Source organism: Amphiura filiformis, chromosome 1, assembly GCF_039555335.1.
Source record: "Amphiura filiformis chromosome 1, Afil_fr2py, whole genome shotgun sequence".
Classification (NCBI taxonomy): Eukaryota; Metazoa; Echinodermata; class Ophiuroidea; order Amphilepidida; family Amphiuridae; genus Amphiura; species Amphiura filiformis.
The window spans coordinates 12,094,012-12,117,279 of NC_092628.1; the positions used below are offsets into that span (position 1 = coordinate 12,094,012).

The 23,268-nt window shown below is 35.6% G+C and overlaps 1 protein-coding gene across 1 annotated transcript; it reads right to left on the reverse strand.

Annotated features, from left to right (window-relative positions):
• Positions 1-8,804: 8,804 nt before the first annotated feature.
• Positions 8,805-22,133, reverse strand: LOC140154730 (Golgi SNAP receptor complex member 1-like). Its single transcript, XM_072177322.1, has 8 exons — positions 22,045-22,133; positions 17,032-17,140; positions 15,541-15,628; positions 14,541-14,656; positions 13,783-13,938; positions 12,773-12,802; positions 11,588-11,670; positions 8,805-10,020 (listed from the first exon to the last, which is right to left on the reverse strand). The coding sequence occupies exons 1-8, from the start codon at positions 22,067-22,069 to the stop codon at positions 9,896-9,898; spliced, it is 732 nt and encodes a 243-aa protein (XP_072033423.1). The 5' UTR covers positions 22,070-22,133; the 3' UTR covers positions 8,805-9,895.
• Positions 22,134-23,268: the final 1,135 nt, after the last annotated feature.

Below are 23,268 nucleotides of genomic sequence, written 5' to 3' on the forward strand. Positions count from 1 at the left end.
GACTCGCCCTTTTCCTCTTCTGTCAATATTTTGTGTTTCTAAACTTTGTTGCCTAAATTGTTCGAAAACTCATCAAGTGAATCAAATGATAAATATTTTCCACTATAACATGTGTTTATAAATATATTCATAACTGGCAGTAAATATGAGATCAAAAGAAGCTCAAATTTGATAGTAATAACTTGGTAAATTTAGGAAATTGTTTTTAAATTTTAGTTACGTTACTAAAGTCCATATCACACTGTAAGCAGTCGTAGGGAGCGTAGTGTTTCCTTCAGTGGTGTGCATCATTGAAAAAACACGCTACGCTCCTTAGTATGATATGGGCTTTACCGCAAGAGGGCATTAACCCACGTGTTTCCAAAGTTGTGTAACGATTACAAAACAAACAGGGTGGCTAAAAGACATTTTCTATGACATTGACAATGAATTTTTTTTATTTTTAACACCCATGTGTGTAACGAGTTGTGTAACCATTACAAAACAACCAGAGTGGTAACAAATATTTTCTAGGACATTGACAAATATAATGAATGAATGAATGTCTATGATGCCCAGGCCAAAACTAGCATGCGCTGCCAGAATATTTATTTATTTTTTAATTAATTAATTAATTAATTAATTATTATAAATTAAATTAATTAATTAATTAATTATTATAAATTAAATTAATTAATTAATGTTTTCCTTTTGTTCTTTCATTCTTTCAGTTTATTTATCTATTTCCTTCTTTTTGTTCTTTTTTTATTTATTTATTTATTTATTTATTTATTTATTTTGATATTTAACAGTACTCGAAGTAAACTTTATAAATCTGATGATTTATACTTAAAGGAGTATTTCGTGATCCTAGCATCCTCTTTTTATGACATTTTTCAGTACATATCCACGTAAAAAGCATATTCCCAAAATTACAGTTGATTCCGATTTTGCGTTTGCGAGTTATGCATAATTATGTGTATTACACTGCTCCATAGACAATGTGTTGTAATTTCGTTCTGGTGCACCAGAACGAAATTCAAATTAACGATATTTTGCTAAACGAATTAATCTGCAAGAAATATTTGGTACATAAACATTATGTAGCCAGAGGTATCCAGTGGTGTAAAAATCTCAACTTTTTTGGGAAAAGTGGGGATGAGGCTGTGGATCACGAAGTGCCCTTTAAGTGTATACGTAGAGTGGGATGAAAAACCGACGATCAATTGAAATTTTGACCTTTCGAATTGAAGATATGGATTTTTTTTCCCAAAACACCAAAAAAAATTAGGTCTTTTGGGGAAAAAATATCTTCAATACGAAAGGTCAAAATTTTCAATTGATCGTCGGCTTTTCTTCCCAGCTATACATACACTTTAAGAATATATCATTAGATTTATAAAATTTACTTTGAGAACTGTTATATATCAAAAATGTGAAAAATATCAAATTTTAATAATTTGTCATAAAATTTGTGAAAACGTGAATTTCAAAAAATGAAAATTATTTGATATCAGTAAGATATTCTTCGTATTCAGAATGCAATTCGATATGTCTGATGTGCTCTCATGTCCCACAAAAAATACTGTCGAAACGCTCATTCCAGATCCTTTAAGACCCCTTTGATTTTAATTTAATTCATCAGCAAGATAGACGAGCCAAGTACCAAAATGGGCGCACCTAGACAAAAATGGAACAATGTTTTTGCTTGCTATAGCGCTAGTCTAGACACCCACCTCAACAACATATCCAAAAAGGGCAAAAAAGGCACAGGGGAAAAATGTTAATTTGCATATTTCCAAAATGGCCGCTGATACAGGCCTCACAATTGGGGGAATAATGATAAAAATCATCTAGGACCTAATTGTATTCCTCTCATTATTAGGATTCGGAAAAGTATAGTTTGACCTATCTCTGATGTATAGTTCTTGAGTTATAGGCATAAAGGTCAAATGTCAAATGTTGGTCTCCATCATTTAATATGTACAGGGGTAAAAAAATTAAAAATGCTCCGATTTTGCTCAAAGTGGTATCAAATTGTTCCGTTTGGAAAAAAAATAACCAAAGAATAGTTTGCCATATCTCAGGTGTTTTGTTACCTGGGCATCAGGGAAACAAATTCAAAGCCCATTGAATCATGTTATTCTTGACCTATTTTGTGATGTTACTTTTTTGTCTACCTCGAGTAAATTAAGATACGTATCAGCAGAGAAGATGTAATAAAGCTGTGGTATCAGTATCAAACTTTAATCATCAACCTCGTGTGTTCAATTATTCACTGTGAACCAGATTGAAGTTCTTTTTATGGTTCAGTGAACAAGACAAATGTGTAGAGCCTCTTGCTACAGAACAGATCTCTTATTAAAATGTTCACATTTTTCAATGCAAATTCGTGCAATATTATTAAAGCAGTTTGCAATCATTTAGAAATCTATAATTATATACTAGTAAAAGTATTATTGTAGCTTTGTATCAAGCACAGACAGGTGCATTTAAATTGTTATATATAAAAATGTATCGGTGGTTTATTGTCATTGTATGTATGGTTTTATTAAAATATTCGTGAGTGTTATGATTATTATTCTAAAAAGTTAATTAATTCTACGTATTTTACTTGGGTTACAAATACATGTATAACAATAATATTACTACATAATTTGTTATATTTCATGTATTTACATACGGTATATAAGTAAAAGAGTCCAAGAGCAGAAAATATTTCATGTATTTTCATATATACTATATTTTAGGGGCCAGTGCTCCACACTCCGCTTATATATAATCTGCAACGCGAAGATGCACTAAACTTACTAACCATAAAGCATGTTTTCGAGTGATGGGTTCAGGGATACTACTAAAAAATTTCTTATTGATTAATTTAGTTAAGAAGTAGGTACGTATATTGATGAAGTAGCTATCTATTGCGGATGTTGGTATTAATGAAGTAGCTATTTACTGCTGATATTGGTATTGATGAAGTAGCTAACTATTGCGAATGTTAGTATTAACGAAGCAGCTATTTACTGCTGATGAGGAAGTAAGTATCTACGGCATATATTAATATTGGAGAAGAAGCTATCCACTGCTGATCCTGTTATTGATGAAGTATAGCTATCAACTGCTGATATTGGTATTGATGAAGTATAGCTATCTACTGCTGATACTGGTATTGATGAAGTATAGCTATCTACTGCTGATATATTGGTATTGGTGAAGTAGCTATCAACTGTTGATATATCGGCACTGTTGAAGTAACCATCCACTGCTGATATTGGTATTGATGAAGAAGCTATCTCCTGCTGATATGGTATTGATGAAGTAGCAATCTACTGCTGATATTGGTATTGATGAAGAAGCTATCTCCTGCTGATATGGTATTGATGAAGTAGCAATCTACTGCTGATATTGGTATTGATGAAGAAGCTATCTCCTGCTGATATTGGTATTGATGAAGTAGCAATCTACTGCTGATATTGGTATTGATGAAGAAGCTATCTCCTGCTGATATTGGTATTGATGAAGTAGCAATCTACTGCTGATATTGGTATTGATGAAGAAGCTATCTCCTGCTGATATTGGTATTGATGAAGTAGCAATCTACTGCTGATATTGGTATTGATGAAGAAGCTATCTACTGCTGATATTGGTATTGATGAAGTAGCCATCTACTGCTGACATTGGTATTGAAGTAGCTATCTACTGCTGATATTGGTATTGACGAAGTAGCCATCTACTGCTGACATTGGTATTGATGAAGTACCTATCTACTGCTGATATTGGCATTGACGATGTAGCCATCTACTGCTGACATTGGTATTGATGAAGTAGCTATCTACTGCTGATATTGGCATTGATGAAGTAGCTATCTACTGATGATATTGGCTATCTACTGCTGATATTGGCATTGATGAAGTAGCTACTTACTGCTGATATTGGCATTGATGAAGTAGCTATCTACTGCTGATATTGGCATTGATGAAGTAGCTATCTACTGCTGATATTGGCATTGATGAAGTAGCTATCTACTGCTGATATTGGCATTGATGAAGTAGCTATCTACTGCTGATATTGGCATTGATGAAGTAGCTAGTGATTTATAGTGCGCTACGCACAGGCACAACGCCTAGACGTTGATCCACAAGCCTCAGCACACTTTACAGTAGCTATCTACTGCTGATATTGGCATTGATGAAGTAGCTATCTACTACTGATATTGGCATTGATGAAGTAGCTATCTACTGCTGATATTGGCATTGATGAAGTAGCTATCTACTGATGATATTGGCATTGTTGAAGTAGTAATCTACTGCTGATATTGGCATTGATGAAGTAGCTACTTACTGCTGATATTGGCATTGATGAAGTAGCTATCTACTGCTGATATTGGCATTGATGAAGTAGCTATCTACTGCTGATATTGGCATTGATGAAGTGGCTATCTACTGCTGATATTGGCATTGATGAAGTAGCTATCTACTGCTGATATTGGCATTGATGAAGTGGTTATCTACTGCTGATATTGGCATTGATGAAGTAGCAGCTGATATTGGAATTGATGAAGTAGTTATCTACTGCTGATATTGGCATTGATGAAGTAGTTACCTACTGCTGATATTGGTGTCGATGAAATAGCTATTTATTGCTGATATTGGTCTACTACTGATACTTTTATTGATCAAAACTGCTGTAACTGTTCAGGCAATATTATTGATAATGATAAAATTTGTGTACCCCTTAATAAAAATCTTACACACTTTTTGATCCAGACAAAACCAGGGACAAAACAAATATTTTTCTGTGTTTCTTTACAGTACATTGAATGTACACTTTATTTTTGAAGTACAATATATAGCATCATATTATATACAATAATCACATTATGAACGAATACTATACACACTGATTATGTAATTATGGTGCTCTCAACAACAATATAAATGTTAAAGTCATAATGTGTGATTTGCATGAAGAATAGATTCCTATTTAAATGTTAGTTTTCACTGATCACATTGTCCCCTTTTAATTTGGAGCCAAACAAATGAGGTAAAACAAAGAAAATTGCTATTTCATTCCAGCGCCTACAATGCGTGTAATAGCTCGCCAATCGTATTATCATGAACATTTCACACAGCGAGGACAAACAAACAAGATGTAAGACAAATAGCGATATGCAGTTTATACGTCACTAATTCAAGGATTCACTAATATCACATGCACAAGATGTGTTTAGCCACCACTTGAACAGTGAACTCTGGTTTTATTATAAAAGCTTAAATTTTACTGTAATGAAAGCACTTCAGTCTTAGTCTTTCATATGGTATTTTAGTACATCATGGGGCTTTACAATCATGCAAAAAGTAGAAATTCAACAAAAATTTAGGGCGTCCCTGTAGAGTAAATCACACATTATGGCTTTAAAATTACCACCTTTAAAATAATGTGTCACCAGAGAATTACAAGGTTCTAACATTTTGGCATCCTGTAAGTAGACTGTACTTTTAAAGTCAATAAATATTTTACAGTACTCACGAAAGGCATATAGTAATTTGCCCTTGTGTTTACCCACTTCATAATGGTCACCTTGATCATAATTGCATAACTCATATGCAGCTAAATTGATTTTCCAGGACTGCAGCAAGGGAGCTGGCACCCCCAAAAAATAAATACCCACCTTGCTGCTCCAATTTGCCTATACATGGTCCATTAAACCTGCATTTTGTAAAACATTTTCCCAAATTCTGAGGTGGCACATCGCTAAGATAATCTCCTGTGATGTATGGCGCTGACAAGTTCAAGTCCAGAAATTCCTGGCTAGCGGTCAACTCCAGATTACGTACACACGTTACGCTTGACAAGCGTGTTACACTACGAGACGGCCACTGTCCTCTATCATGTCTTAGATGACACCAAGGAACCAATGAAATTGGGCTATTCCATTTAAAATCCACACTACCCCTGTGGAGATTTAGCTTAAGTCTTCCACAGAGGGGGTATAGGTTTTAAATAGAACAGAGAGTTGGGTAACTTCCATTTAAAATACTCACTCCAGTGGAAGATATAGGCAGATGTGGAAGATATAGGTAAAGCCATAATACAGGGGGAGTATGGGTTTCAAAATGATTAACTTGACCAATTACATTTGAAAAACATACCCCCCTGTAGAAGCTATTTCCAAAATCTTCCACAGGGGTAGTGTGGCTTTCAACTAGAACAGCCCATTGAGCACTTACAAGCTAAACCACACCTACGGACTTATAATGACTTGTTACATTTCATTGTCATTTATTCAGCAGGTAATCATTGGTAAATCACCAGCCCTGTCATCTTTGGAGCCTTGAACCTTTGTTTCTCCTTGAGATGAGCACCTCTGATATAGATCTAGATGTAAACATTATACTTTTTTGGGAGGGATTCACCTTCTTGCAGAACATCTCGCAAGATCATCCTCAACTAGTTGATAGACTATTCAAAAAAGCTGTGCGACACAGCCCTATTTATTATCCTATTCTCCAAAACTGTAGGTCTTCTACTAGAGATTTCAAGGAATAATAAACCTTAATTCAGACTATATATGGATCATTGGTAGATAAACTTTCAGTTCAATGTGCTTTAGTACAAAACTAACCTTAACTGCTTGTAGCTACATGTATGTTTCTATCACAAGTACTAAAAATAATTAAACATATTTTTTTGTAAAATAAAAATGTTGAATTAAAAAAAACAATACTAACTATTGATTTAAGGACAAAAAAAATCTACAATTGATACGAGATGTATTGGAATTGACAAACCCACCATTAACGCCCATATCATACTAAGAAACAAGCATAGCAGGTTTCTTTGCGACACATTTCACATCTAAAATATGTTGCTTGATTGAAAGACCGACTGACAATATAGAAATCATCCATACCTGAATCACATCAAGCCATCGCAACAAATATAGCGGGCTTTTTATGTCATATTTGAATCTACATCTGTCGCTTGATCATAAAACCCTTCAGAATATCCAGATAAACTGCACCCAGATTTCCCTATATAACAACTGAAGTGTCTATTTAGATTGTCCATCAGGTGACCAATCCCCTCTAGAAAGCCCCTTATGAATCACTAGCCCAGGACTTGACACAGGGTGTCAAAAAAAAGCCACAGGCCTGAAAAGTTGATCAAATATATTTTGGTATGTAAAGAAACCGGTATTATTGTTAGCTTAATAAACCGAGACAAATATTTCAATCGGCTTACAACTTTTGAAGATATGCTCTTTTTAAGAAATGTACCCATTTTCCCCTCTGTCCACGGGGAGGTTTGGCTACTTCAAACATTGAAAAGGAGTACACGTACCAAGGGAATGGGCTTTACAGGTGGGCTTATGTGCTATGGATTTTGTTAAGTGTTATAAATTATGTTGGGACTTCTTTTGCTATACTTGCAATTACTTATTTTTTCTTGGTTATTTATGCCTTTTTGTTTCATTATGTTTCTTACTTTGTTGTTTACAACATAAGTCATTTCTCTTTTTGGGATAAAAGGTAGTCCTGAAAAAGGCTGCTTGGTTTGTCTTTGGTTCTTCTGTAGTTTACTGTTATGCTCTACCTTCTACCTGGTTGCCTCCTTGGTTGAAAACTTTTCAGCCCTGGTCCTATGGCATCAATTGCGTCGCGTACCCTCCTTGTACTGGTGATCCAGATCCTCGATCATAGTGAATGCGTTCCAAGGCCTAATGCTATATCTTTCCATGTTATTAAACGTATGTTTCATTTTAATCTTTGATGTAGCCAAACCTCACTCGTGGACAGAGTGAAAAACAGGTACATTTTTTAAAGAGGACATATCTTCAAAAATTAAGAGCCGATTGAAACAATTGTTTTCGTTTATTAAAGCTAACGATTATAGGTTTCTTTACATACCAAAATATATTTGATCAACTTTTCAGAAATAGTGGAGAAAAAGGCGGCGCAAAATAAGACACCCTGTATAACAAGTAAAAATGTCTTGAACTCACATGATGATATCTGTACCTAACTGCTTATAATGCTTTAGAGTTGCTTCATACTTCAAGCTATTATATGTTCCAGTTATGGTGACACCTTGTTACGTCACGTTGGACAAAGTCCATTCACTGTCAGAGGAGGTTCGTGTGTGTGAATGCAATGGAGCAAATAAATCTCCAATCAATACAGCCTTGATTTGCACTGAATTAAGGAGGGCACCTGTCTCATCAAACCACTCTTAACACATCTTCAAAATTGACAAGAGGTGTCATTGAAGCTGGACCAGATAATAATAAAGTTCAGATTTACAGTGATGCCAATGCTGCAGTTTATGGAACCTATCTGCTGCAGCCACACCTCAAATTAAGCACCAATTGTCACACTTTTCTTCACTTACTTGCGACTTCATATTGCAAGTGTTTGATGGGTACCTATTTTTCCAACTGGAATATGACGGCACACTGTTTCAATATAATTACAAGTGCATTCTAAAAAGTACAGGTGGATATTGCCAAAAACAGGGGTCCCAGGTTAGATTCCCAACCCATTTGACTTTATTCAAGGTAGAGAAAATAGTCTTAAATGGAATGCAAGTGTGCATGTTCCTCACACCAAGAGGCAAAAAAAGTACTACTAACATGCTACTAAGCGCTGTCGATTCACACCTAACAAATGCTTGGTAGCGTAAGTGGGTAAGCCGATTGGTTGACTTAAGGCGTATTTTGCATCACAATTTGCACTCAAAAATTTGCCTGTTACCATGACACGTTCAAAGTGTGGTGGCCCAGGTGAATTGCGATACAACTTAGATTATAAGCATTGCACCTCATACTCCCATTTACAAATTCGCTATTCCAGTTGAAATCCATACTCCTTATGGAAGACATGACCTTAATCTTCCACATAGAAGGTGTAAATTTCATATGGAGTCACCCATTCAGGTAATCCCATTTGAAATTCATACTCCCAGTGTGGGAGATTAAGGTTACCGTATTTCCTCGAATAGTCACCCGCTTCAATTATACGCCCCTACCACTTTTTTCGACCAAGATGTTTCACAAATGCTAATATTTCCATGCTATCTTGTATAGTAAGCTTACCAATGTGCACACATAGTCGCTAATGGCGTCAGTAATTGGCGAAAATCTGGTCGTAAACCCAGAAGTGAACCGGAAGTCAGCATTCTTAAGTTCATCATTTCAGCGTAAGTTTTAAGCTTACCTAATGATCTTAATGTGAATTATCGTTCTGAAAATGACCTCTAATAACCCCCCATTTGAAAATGCAATGCCCCAGGGGCGACTATTTGAGGAAATACGGTATGTCTTCCATAGCGGGTGTATGGATTTCAACTGGAATAGTCCAAAGTATGATGCAACTTGGCAACACAAGTTAAAAAAGTTATTTTGAGGCCTGTGTCTGTAAAAAACAGTAAGATGAGGAATCAAGGAAACTAGATATATGTGACACGATCTGATCCACTTACACTAAAGTTGGAAATTTTGAAAATTGAATAAGCATGTCTAATTGTAGTACCTACATTGAAATCCCCAATCCCTATCATACTTGGTTGCACAGTTATGAATTTTTATATGTTTGTTTTCTTTTATTTTTATTGTATTTTGCTTCTTATTTTTGCCTATATCTCAATTTCATTATTGCCGACTTTGGACTGATTGGATCAGAACATGTCACAGATGTCTATTTATCTTATGAGAAGTCCAGTGGCTGCATATCACATGACCGGCCTCAAACAAGAAGCCCTACATGAATCAGTCAATCCAGGTCTGGCTCTGAAAACCCTCAAGTTGGCAACACTGAGCTTTTTACTCATTTGAGTCAATCTCAGACTGATTTGGGCTCTTCAACCGTTCTTGTTACTTGAATTTCAGTCCCACAGTTCCGATGGTTGTTGAGTCTACTTAGTGGAAGGCATACCATAGAAGTAATACAATACAGATAGCGATGACAGAGCCTAGTATTAATGTGTCCCTTCGTTTCCTCAGATTGATTCTTTGTACAAGACTATTGATGACAGGGAATTTATCTGTAAAAAGCTGGTTAAGGAAACAATATTATTATTTTGAGATATGAGTGATTGTTGCTCTTGGATCATGCCCTGTTTAGACTTCTCCGTAGTCCACTTGCCCATTTTGCATTACATTTAAGCATTATTATTTTTATAAGCATGTATTAATTTGTGTGCAATTTTCAGATTTTCACACCTGATCTTTTCAGTCACCGTACTCCCTCTGTTTGTTAGCTTCCCAAGTGGACTACTTACTTTGAATTACGGTTAATATTTTGTAACACAGGTCTCTATGTAAAGCTAGGCCAATTTCTGGCCTAACTGGCCATGATGTAATACATCTTTAAATGAATCTGGCTTGTGATTGGTCGCACAGATCTCGTTATGGTTTAAATCCTCCGGGCACGTGCCATTACCATTAACTACATCGTACACAACTATCTATGGAATTTGCGGTGCTTTTGTGATTTTGTGAATGGACATACATCTAGCGCGTATTGTACTACCATGCTTAGTGCTTGTGGTTAAATTGGATTGATAAACAAGTACGATTGACAGTGTGTTTTAGAGAACAAAGTCCCGGGGTAAAGTTCTGCTTACAATCCAATGTATATAGTCGGATTTTTTACTCGGGCTTTCGCGATCAATAAACTAGAAGATTCCAAAATCAGAATTGTTCAGTATTAAAGTGAGCCATTATGCAAGATATGTTGCATTCAATAACATAAGTATACTTTACTTTTACTGTCACTAATATTATATAAACTCTTTATGACCATTTTACAATTAATTATAATACACATCCGTATAATTTTGAGTTCCAACAGGATGCGTTCATCATGATTAATAATAACATATTTTATTTATCAAAATTCGACTATGGCATAGTCTAATCCCTGTTCTGGTATGATGGCAGTTGTAATTTTCAACCTGTGTACACCAATGTTTAAGGCTAATGAAAGTTGATGTTGAGTTTCCCGTCGCATATGTTTTGCTGATTGATGAGGCGACTCTTTTATTATTCAAATTCATGATTTTTTATAAAACTCATTATTTAACACGTCATGGGTCCATTTCACTAAACTCTTCATAACTCAAATAACCAATCGTAAAGTTATGAATACCCAATACTAGACGTAACTTTACGGAGGGTCCCTGTAGTTAATCCCTACTACTTACGAAGGGTACCGTTCGTAAGTAAGTTTAGTGAAATGGAACTTGCGACTTGTCGTAAGTTACGAACGATTTCGAGACATACGAAGCTCCGTAAAGTTTAGTGAAATGGACCCCAGGCTTTCAATCACACTAATAAGTCATGTCGAAGGTAAGAAAATGACAGGTAAATAAAATATAGCTTATTTAGATTATTGACCTGTATGCAGGAGGTATTTATTTAAGCAGAGACTATAAAAAGTAGAAAAAAAAGGATTACTGTCTATGCTTAATCATATGGTTGAGAAAATAGTGACATGTTTATTTTTAGTTGCAAAAATTCTTCCACTTCACTTTCATTATCTCAAACAAATCTAAAAAAAAGTCAACTTAATTTCATCAGTATTTCAAACCTCATAATATAAAAGGATACTAGCCATAGTATTCATTGTAGATGATATCTTCTTTAATGTCCCTCTCTGTGACATGAGATTTTCCTTTGTCGCCATGGCAACACTGTGTGGAAGACAAAAATGTGCAAATAAATCATATTATAATATTAATAATGATGACGATGAATGATGGGGAGAGGGTGGATTCAACAACATGGTGGGAGCCTGCAGTACAGCTATTAAGAAGATCCCTGATGAAAAACTCAGAATAAGACGTAAAACTTTTGCCAGTTCAAAATATTAAGTCCAGTAGAACTAAAAATTACACCTTTCAATCTAAACATCTCAAAAAAAGTTACTAATCCCCCTTAAATAATGGCCATTATTCAATTTTTTGACACCTCATTTGATACGATAGCCTAAAAAACAATAAAACACCTGTCAATTTAATGTAGTGAGGTCCAGATTTGAAAGTTGCACTTATAATAATACAAAAACACTCAGATATCATTACACAAATTTCATTCCATTATACTGAATACAAATCAATAGAATTAACTGCAACTTTCAAATATTGGGTTACATTGATTTAAATGTACGCTGTGACGTCAATATTTAGTCAATTGCTACAAATGAGGTGTCAAAAATATGTGCAGAAATAAATTCTGCTTCCAACGCATTTTACATTTTTGTAATACAATAGCCTGTTTTTGAATAATTTTTTTGAGATGTTTATTATTTTGCATACATGGATGACTGAGAATATACATACATAGAGGGTTTCAACAACAAATTCATCAAATTATGTTTAATGCCCACGTCATACTTCCATGCCGCTACGGCAAGCAGCGAGACGTATTAACCAATGACAAGCTTAGATTGTGTCCGTTTGTCTGCAATGCGTGTGTGTCACAAAAGCAGCACAAAAGTTTGAAACAAGCATTAGTTACTTAACTAAAGTTCTTTACAACTTTTCAACCATTATAGATGACAAAACATGAGAATGCCAGGGATGTTTCAGAGAAATTTTTGTTGTTGTAGTTACTTGCAAATTTAAGTTGTACTTTCAAATAAATTTAGTTCTGTCAAAAATTAGTTTTATTTCATGATGTAGAGTTAATAATATCTCTGTCTAATTTCTCTAGTGGAGAGGTATCCTGCCTATTTAATATCCACATGGCCAGTTTTCAGAAAACAAATCATAATGTTGCCAACTTAACACTTACCCTATTGTTTCATCTGCTATTCTATCAGCACTGTAAATAAATAAGACAAGTTGTGATTTAATGGTATTAATATCAATGGAATGCTACAGGGTTTGACAGTAAAATTATCAGTAGTATAGTATAGAGGTTGTGTATATGACTATCATACCGTAAGTATGGTGGACTACTCAAATGCCTTCAACAAAAGCATGATTGCAATCTATCGCGACAGTTCATCTCACACACATAACAAATGCACTACGATCAAATCTATCTTGATGACATCATTTTGCAATCTACCGTGACAGTTCATCTTACACACATATCAAATGCACTATGATCAAATAGGTTGATGACAACATTTGATTGAATGGACTGCACTGCGCCATGATTACGGTGAAGGACACCGGTTCAAATCCTTTGTTTGGAGCCAATCAATAATTTCACGCACAACCTCTATGGAATTAAGATGCTGTGGTATTGGGCTATTCCAGTTGAAATCCATACAGCCCCTACACTCAGTCTACTCTGAAGTACAATGTACCGATGCGGATGCACACATTGTGCCAACTTTGAAGGCACGCATACCTCAGCAGAGACGCAGCACTGCGCACTATTTACACGCTGTATATGCGAGCGTTGTCACTTTGTACTTCACAGTGGACAAACTGTATGGTAGACATGTCCTTAATCTCCCACCACACATTGGGTTGTAGCTTTCCAACGGAGTAACCCATTCAGGTAACCCCATTTGAAATTCACACAACCTGTGTGGAAGATTATGGTCATGTCTTCCATAGGGGGTATGCATTTTGACTGGAATAGCAAATAACAGGTGGGTACATATTAAAAATGCATAGCACTCTAAATAAGCATAAAATCAATTTCAACAAACTTAAAATTCAATATCATGCAGAATCCTTATTGACAATATCACAATAAATATTAAAATTTTACCATCAATTGAAGCTTGAATTGACAAAAAATCAAGTGTAAAATATTGCTATCAAACTGATTGAAACTTGACTTACTTTCTAACATGTTCATTCTCTTTAAGATATAATTCTGTTCTCCTATTTAACCCTGATGAGCTGTGATATGCATCTATGTCCCTCCTCACTGATCCTAGTAGATCTTCCCTCTCACGACACGCTGTGATGTTGGCTTTGGTCTTCTGAAATTCATGCCTGCAAAAATAATGGGCATAGCACTCAAGATAAAGTTGATTGACCAGATTCATCCCCACTTTACACGATAAACAATTAAAATTTAAAACAGAGAGGAAATAAGAGTCCAACCAGTTACATTCAATTACATCTTTTTGCCAGTCAGTGCTCACAAAGCCCACTACAGTCAATGGTTTGGATCAGCAGCAAAATACTAATCACTGAAATGTCAGCTGAAACACGGATATGCTAGAAATACACCATTTCCAAACCAAATCCTGGAAATATGAAAGATGACACTAAAATCACTTTGATGCTTCGATCCAGGCGGCGTGTAGCATGGATGAACTAAATTCAGGGATTTTCCTTTGTCGACTGTGTAATTGAATGGTATTATTTTGAAATCTAAAACACTTACCAAGTCACAAACTAAACAAGTATGTTAATAAATAATATCAATACAAACTAAAACTGTTGGGGATCGATAATGAACCCCACAAACTTACCTTTAAATTCATTAAAACCAGTACAAATTTTTATTATTACTGGGGCGAGTGTTGCCATAACAGTTTTAAATGCGCCATGTTGATTAGGCTCCGATCACTCAGTGTGCAAATACTTACCCATAGTCTTGTAGAATGTCTCTGTGACGTTGTAATGTGTGTAAGAGTGCAGCACTCGGTGATGCCGCTGAAACGCTACCAGCATAATCTGCCATCTTGTCATTGGTTTCAGTTAACTAGAACAAAATACAAAGGAAATAATGTAATTCATCGCTAAAATAAGGATAAAGGCCTGACCGAGGACCTCCAATTATATTGGTTGTGAACACCACCATCACATTAGGGTTCTCTTATTGCAGTTGTGACCAAAGTTTGGATGCAATTAGAATTGAACTATTCATTTCAAATCAATTAACCCTTGCCCTGAGTGCTACAAAATACTACAGCACAACAAAATAAACTACAGCATGAAGCGTACGCATCTGCAAGCCCAGGCATCCCGGTGATGCGATTGCACAATAATCCGAGCACACGTATACACACACAGCAAAGGGGTCCATTTCACTAAACTTTACAAAGCTTCGAAAGTCTCAAAATGTTACGAAGAGTTAAAAGTTTAGTGACATGGATCCAGGTCAACACCCGGGGTCAACACCTGTGGCTTGCTACTAGTCTTGTGCTTTGCACCCAAAGGGTCTGTTCAAAACCGCACAGAAAGAAGAGCAACTTGTCTCTTCATTTTCGTTCTTTCTTCCTTCATTCATTCCTTTTCCACAAAAGCAAAAAGGGTGTTAGGGTTATAAGTCTAAAAACCTGTTTTTTTGTTTTTTTTTATCTCTTTGTATTTAATGCGCTTTTATCATTGTTTTTCAACTTTTTTGTGTTTGCTATTGCTTGAATATTTCTGGAAAGCACTTAGAATCTTTTTAAAGGTATTTCTGCGCTATACAAGCACCTCATTATTATTATTATTATTTAAATACCATGTTTTAAACTATAGTTTTTTATGACTTGATGGCATTTACAAGATGATTAAAAGTTCTTTATTATGATACAAAGGTCTGAAATGAACACAAAATATGTCATCATTTTGGTTGATAGTGTAACATCTATACAATACCTTTGCTAGCAGCGACTCTATTTCCATTGCCATTGTGTCAAACATATGTTCACTGTTGCTTGCACTTAATAAAGGAGATGTATCAGCACTGAAAGAAGAAAAACAGAGACAATGAGTATGTGTAGAATTGTATCATAACAAATTAATTTAACCAAGGGTAGTTAGTTTTAACTGCCCACCCACTCACATCCCTTTGATCCATACTAATATCCTGCCATTAGCATACAGTATTGTCTATCTGTAATAAACGATCCCCCTCTAATAAACGCCCCTCCAATTTTTCAGTTAAAACATTGCCATGCCACATCGTGTAAGTAAGCTTAAAACTTCCATCAGATATGCATGCATGTCAGTGACGATCGCTAAATTGCATTAACAAACAAAACCTATTATGACTCAAAGCGTCCATCCAGTTCATTGCCTAATTATGGTAGAATTTTACTAATTTCAACGGATTCTTGTTTGACGATGCACTTAAAGATGTAATTTCATTGTATTTATCAGGAAATATCATGTTCCACCCGCTTCTGTGTGTGCCGCCATCTTGAATTTGAACCCGGAAGTAACCGATTCTTCCAAAGTATGCCGCCGATTTTGAAGCTTTTTTCACTGAAATTTCACTTCTAATAAACACCCCTAGTTTGGAAAAATGCAATGCCCCGGGTGTTTATTACAGACAATACTGATAATCATGCCAGTTTAAACATAAGTGTTCCCCGCAAGGTTCATCATACTGGAATGTGTATATCCTGGGTGATTACACCTCAATCCATTAATATTGTTTACACACACACACATAGATGCCAAGAATCCTTGTGCATTCCTCAAGCACATGCTAAGGCTAATTAAAGTCGATTTCTAGTTTCGTGTTACTTTTTTTTTTCAAGATTTAGTAGGTGACTTTTTCATTATTTTAAGACTGCGGTGTATAGTGCAGGCATGACTACACTTTCCTAAAAAAAACTGAAAATGCATGTGAAATTGGGCAAAAAGTACCAAAAACAGACTGAATTTAAATAAAATTGCAGAAATTCTCATTCAGTTTTAGTGTCCAAACCAGCATGTGGAAAAGGATAGCAGAAGTGCAACACTAGTCACGAACAATGTCATGATGTCAGTTGAGTGCATTATACCCTATATATCCATAAAAAGATGCTTAAAATATGTTTTCCTTGGTGATGAATAATGAATTATTTGACCGGCAATTTTCTGGGACCAGGTCGGGTAACAGTAAACTGAGATCTACTTTTATTAGCCTAGAGGTAGGATACCAGGGACTGCCTTTTGAGGAGAGCAAGTGCAATTGCTCTCTATTGCTCGCCTTAAATCTGATATAGGCAAGTGATTTTTAGCTCTCCTTAGTTGAACATTCTCTCCTTAATCATTGTATCATACAGTAAGTGCAGTGACTATGATAGATTTTGATTCTCGTAAACCAAGACAAAGGCGAAATCGAGGCCCTGCAAGGAAATAAAATCTTGTTTAGTTTACCTATTGCTGTCCAGTTCATTGTGATGGCTGTAATTAGTACCCAGTTTACTGAATGACACCAGCTTCAGATCTATCTCATTCTCCAACTGCCTTGCTTTCTTCCTCAGATCTGTTGAGTGAAAACAAATCTGTATAATGTATCTCTGGGAGATTTCAAGCCATGCACAATCTTATATTGAAATTGGTTAAAATTTTTCAAACCCAATTTATTGCTATATTTGTTATGCTTGTAACACATGGCCCAACTTATACACCTCTATATAGTTTGATCTGCTCATAAAAGGTGGGAAATGTTAGGATTTACCACTACGCCGAAAAGTACACCCACGTTAAAAGTGCTGTTAGTTGCAGCCCTCGAATTAAGGATCTGAAGGGGCACAGCGGGCAACTTTTTTTAGGGCAAGTTGACCTTGGATATTCACTGAAAAGGCAAGGCAGCAGGGCAGTTTGTAATATTGTAATATTTTAAGAGGGCATCATGGCAACTGTTGAAAATTTGAGAAGGGCACCAAGGCAATTTCTCAAAAGTGAAGAAAACACACACAAACAGTCTGATAGATGATTTTATAATGAAGGGGCAGGGCTGGGGCACCGACGGCAACTTTATTAGAGGGCACAGCAAGTGACTGCCGTCGGTAAAGGACATATTTTGAGGGCATTACAGCAGTGGGTATGGGCATAGCGCACCCACAGCATTAATTCGAGGGCTGGTTAGTTGACCTGTCTGGTCTTTATTTTGTATTTTAAGGGGGTACTACACCCTTGTGTTAAATTTGTGACTATTTTTGCATTTTTCTCAAAAAATAATAACACACTGGCAGCAAAAGTTATGTATATTATTGGGGCAAGGAATCCAATTACTATACTGAAATTTCAGTGACTCAAGGCAAGCGGTTCAGTATATATGATTGGAAATGAGGTACATCCTAAGCGGTACCTCTTTTCTTATCATAAATAACGAACCGCATGTCTTGAGTCACTGAAACTTCAGTGTAGTAATTGGATTCCTTTATAATATAACGTAACTTTGTTACCGCTAATGTTATTAGTTTTTGAGAAAAATGCAAAAATAGACCTAAATTATCGAGGGTGTAGTACCCCTTAAAAAAATGTAGACAGAGTATACATGTAGGACTTGAATTAATAATTTGTGATGCTTCTGGTGAGATGTCACAAGAAAATTCTCAAATAAAATATTTTGATATTAATCCGTGATATTATAAGGCCCATTGATTACGAGCTGATCGAAGTATAAATGGAATCGGCCAAATTTGTTGTTTGTAGGACAACATAGCAATTTTGACATAAAGTTAAAGCCTTAAGGGATGAGTCTGTAGGAATAACGACCAAACAAAGAAATTCTTGTTTAAGCCGTAATATTGTAGTCTTTCAACCCTTTCACAACTTCAGCTGTGTAACTTACAAAAATTCCCGCTAAAAAGTGGTTCTTTTAATTTTAGAAAATACATTAATAATCGCATTGGACTTTTCGTACTGATCGTATATAAGTGACCACCAGCCTATAATGTTCTAATCACACTATAGACTGGGATTACATGTGACGTCATTGCCAGGCAATTGGTCTCTATTGTTCCTTGTCCGAAATATGCCCACGCAGTCAGGGACCGTGCTTTTAAAACTCCCGCCAGATCACAATAAGGCCATTGAACTGCGTAGTAGCCATACGTACTCATTGAAGTATAACGGTAGCACGTTCCTTACCGACTCATTATTAATGTGTGGAAAGGGGTCAGGGACGCATTCTGATCATTCTAATCCTTTCTTTTGAGGTCAATAGATAAAAGAAAGGCCTTGAACACAGGTGCCGAGTTGTAGATAATATTTAATCATCAAAGCTGATGGCATAAGAAATTTCGAGGAGGCAGCGCTTATTATTTCTTGTAAACACAATCTAATGTGGTACTCACTACATGTAGAAGGCAGGCGGGTCTGCAAATTAGTGCATGAAGCTAGTAAAGATATAGCTTTATGTTCAGTTTAATCAATTAAAATACTATGGCTGGATATCAAAAAAAAATCGCGAGGCATTAAGTATTAATTTTTATATTATTATGACAAAATCCAGTCCCTTCTCAATTGAATAGGCTCCGAGATTAGACTTTCCTTTCCAAAAATAAATTATATGGCCTAGAGGACATGATATAGGCCTAATCTAAACCCATATTCGGTATCCAGAAACCTTCACAGTCTGAGCGGCGCTTGCACTTTCGCATCGCATTAAACTAGACAAAGTTCGCTAAACTGAGGCCTGCTTCAATAGACCTTTTCCCTCTTTCCCATCATGCACTATTCCAGGGGGTATGAGTGTCGCAAACTACATCATCTCCCGGGGAGTACAGAGTTAAGTTCATTACATTCTGGAATACGGACATTTCGGCTGGTGCCTTCATCACAAAAAGGAATCCCCAATAATCACGATAATGGGCCGCGATCACTAATACCTTTCGGGGCAAAAACAACATATTTATGCCTTAATACGGACATGGTATCCTCAGCCAAAAAAGTTTCCTGCTATTGAAACCTAACTTTGTATACATTTTATAGACTTAATGGTGAAAAAATAATGACGGGACACGCAGTGATATTTTGTCGGTGTCTGTGAAATGTAGTCTTGGTACCAGCCGGTTTGTGCTCCTCCGTCACCGTTAGTGACGGAGGAGCACTAAACCGCTGGTACAAGACTAGGTGAAATGGTATTGAACAACATAAAGCAGCCAAATTTGTCATAAGTTTGAATAGCCATTAGAACAACCGTGAATATAGTGTCAGAAAGTCTTACACATCTTAGTATAACCTTGTCGTTTAGTGTGATACTGAATGCAGCGCCATATTTGGAATATATTCAGTACACGGTGTGGGCAAATAGTTGCTCAAATGTAGGCTAAGTAGGCCTAAATCATGAAAATCGCTTAATCGGAATAATACTAACCAGTAACGGACACTGAGACAGCACTACGTTTGAAGTTTGAGGTAAGTAAAGCTTTTCCTTGTTATAAAAAACAAGGAAATGGCAGTCATTTTTATCACAACGCGATATTTTAAAAAAGTACATTTTGAGAGGGCCTACGCTGGTTCTTTTGATTCTAGTGTAAAATCTGTTCATCACATGTAGTCCGATTTGGTATCTATGGTCTCATCAAAGTCTTGAGAACTCTTTTTGATGTTATGTTGGTTAACAAAAGCGATACTGTTAAAAATAGCGGTATTTATGCAAGCTGACGTATCTATTGTGTAAAATGCATTGAAAATTGTCGGCTAAAGAGGGTATAAATTAAAATCGCGAAGAGTAATAGCAACAATAACTATCTACATTCCAAGCGGAAACGCTTTTCAAAAACATACCACCTTTTTCGGCAATCGCTGAAACCGAAATATGAAATTCCAGGCCATCTGTAAAAAAGTGCGTGAGCAGAAATGACCATGAACTTGGGTCACCGAAACAAGTGTTTATATTGGTGTCAGGCCTATCATAGTGATACAACAATTAGCCCCCAATAATGGCTTTCATTTGAACCGTTATTTGTTAAACTACGATTTTTACTTTTTGAGAAATCAATGAATGTATCAAAAAACTTTTGAAAGTCGATTTAAAATGGCATAACCCGTTAATGTACGATCTTATAATATGAAATTGGTTAATTTTTTTCAAACCTGATTTTTTTGCATATTTGTAATGTTTACATATGTCCCAACTTGCACCTAAATGGAATCGGCCAAATTTGCTGTCTTTGTAGGTCAACAGAGCAAAAGTTCAACATATTATCATAATTTAAAAATTATGATATGTCCTCCCATAGAATTGCGTGTTAAATGGCCAAAATAACCAGTGCGGTTTCTTTCACTTTACCTTGTTATTTCAACCTAAAATTGAAAGCAACCCTTCTCGTCATTTATTACTAATATTATTTCAACACTTTGAATAAAGAATAACAAAATCAAAATTTGACGGAAATCGTACATTAAGGCTTTAATAATAATTATGACTTTAAGTCCCCATAGAACTCCATGTTAAACAGCCAAAATGGCCCAACAGTTATGACTAATATTAATAGCATTTTGGGCAGTGTTCGATTTACCACCTGCACATGTACATGTATGCAGGTGACTTTGATTCTGTGCAAGTAACTTTTCAAATGTACCTGCACAAGTGCATGTAGAATTGTAGTCATAAATTACACAATTGGAATCAGAAACATGCAATGTGCTTCTAAATCAAAGAAGTAATATAAATATCCCTTATCCCTTTACTTTTTATCTGTAAAAAAGGTGATTAGTTTCACGGCACAAACTTCTTATTTTATATGGTTAAATTGCGTGCAAGTTACTTTCACTTTGTGCAGGTAGATTTTCTATGTTACCTGCAAGTAACTTTTTTCTGGTAAATCGAACACTGATGTTGGGTAAAGAATAACAAATTAAAATTTGACAGAAATCATACATTCGGCTTTTAATAGGTTCACCGTTTGTCCGGAATTCTAAAAATCTGGGAAAAGGGTGGGGGTTAAAAAAGGTGGGTTTCTAAAAATGTTTTTTTGCTGTTAGAATATATTTTAATTGTCGTCTACAATTGCTATTGACGTGATAAGTATATTATGCAAAAGCGACAAAATTTGGCGATTGCCCATCGCTTTCCAAAACATGAAAAGCAGTGCATCACAATATAAATCATTATTCAAGTATAAAATTCTGCTTAAATCATCGACTTGAAACTTGTGCTTTTTTTAACATGCTCAACTTTTGCACTGCTAAGTCTGGAGTAAGTGTTCCTGACTCCTGTGTCAGACTGTCAGTGTCATGACTGTCAAATTCAGCAGTATGCTCACAATCGTACATTTGGACAGCTTGAAAACTACAATTGTAATAAAATGATACAAAATCACACGAGTTCTACATTATATCTTGTTCCTAAATACATGAAAAAACACACTAGATTATTACTTAAGAATTACAGTCTATAAATAAAGTAAAAAACATAAAAGTTCCAACGTGTACCTTCCCACTGATTGCCGTGCGCCATGTTTGTTTCCGGAAGTGAGTGGCGATTAGTCTCATGTACAGAATGCGTGGTTCAGTCTCCAGCGTGTGTTGCACATAAAATAGAAGATATCCCGGGGAATGAGCCACATGCTTGCTTGCTTGCTTGCTTGATTAATTGATTGATTGATGTGATCGATGTGATGTGATGTGATGTGATGTGATGTGATGTATTGATTGATTGATGTGATGTATTGATTGATTGATTGATTGATTGATTGATTGGTTAATGCATTGATTCATTGCTGCATCGATCGATCATAGAAAATATCCTGGGGGAATTAGCCACATACCGGTAGGCCTACCGGTAATTGATGTGTTGATTGATTAGGCCTACTTGCTTGATTTATTCAATCGATTGATTGATTGATTTATTGGTCGATTGATTGATTGATTGATTGACCGATCGATTGTTTGACCGATCGATTGTTTGATTATTCGGCTTGTTTGTTTGCTTGCTTGTTTGCTTTCTTTTGCTTGATATATTGCTTTTTCGATCGATTCATTGTTTGCCAGCTTGCTTAATTGATTGGCTGATTGATTGATTAATCGATCGGTGGATCAATCAATTGATTGATCGGTTGGTCGATAGATCACAATTTTGAGTAACTTTGGTAGCTTTTTGTGACGTGGTGGGGCATCTTTTAACTTAGTGCGTAAAATCATTTTAACCTTTTCACATAGCTATGCCATAGTCGAATTTTGATAAAAATGTGTTATTATTATTTAATCATGATGAACGCATTCCGTTGAACTAAAAATTATACTGATGTTTATTAAACATGTTAAAATTAAAGTGTTCAATAGTGAAATGGTCATAAAGAGTTTATATATTAGATCAAAGTATAGAATACTTTGATTAGATGATTAGTGACAATAAAAGTTATCAAAGGCAACATATCTTGCATAGTGGCTCACTTCAATACTAAACAATTCTGATTTTGGAATCTACCAGTTTATTGATCACGAAAGCCCGAGTAACAAACAGAGGGAGTATGGTGACTGAAAATATCAGATGTGAAAATCTATCGGCACACAAATTAATACAAATCAGAGTTTTATGCTTAAATGTATTAAAGGAGTATTTCGTGATCCTAGCATCCTCTTTTTATGACATTTTTCAGTACATATCCACGAAAAAAGCCTATTCCCAAAATTTCAGTTGATTCCGATTTTGCGTTT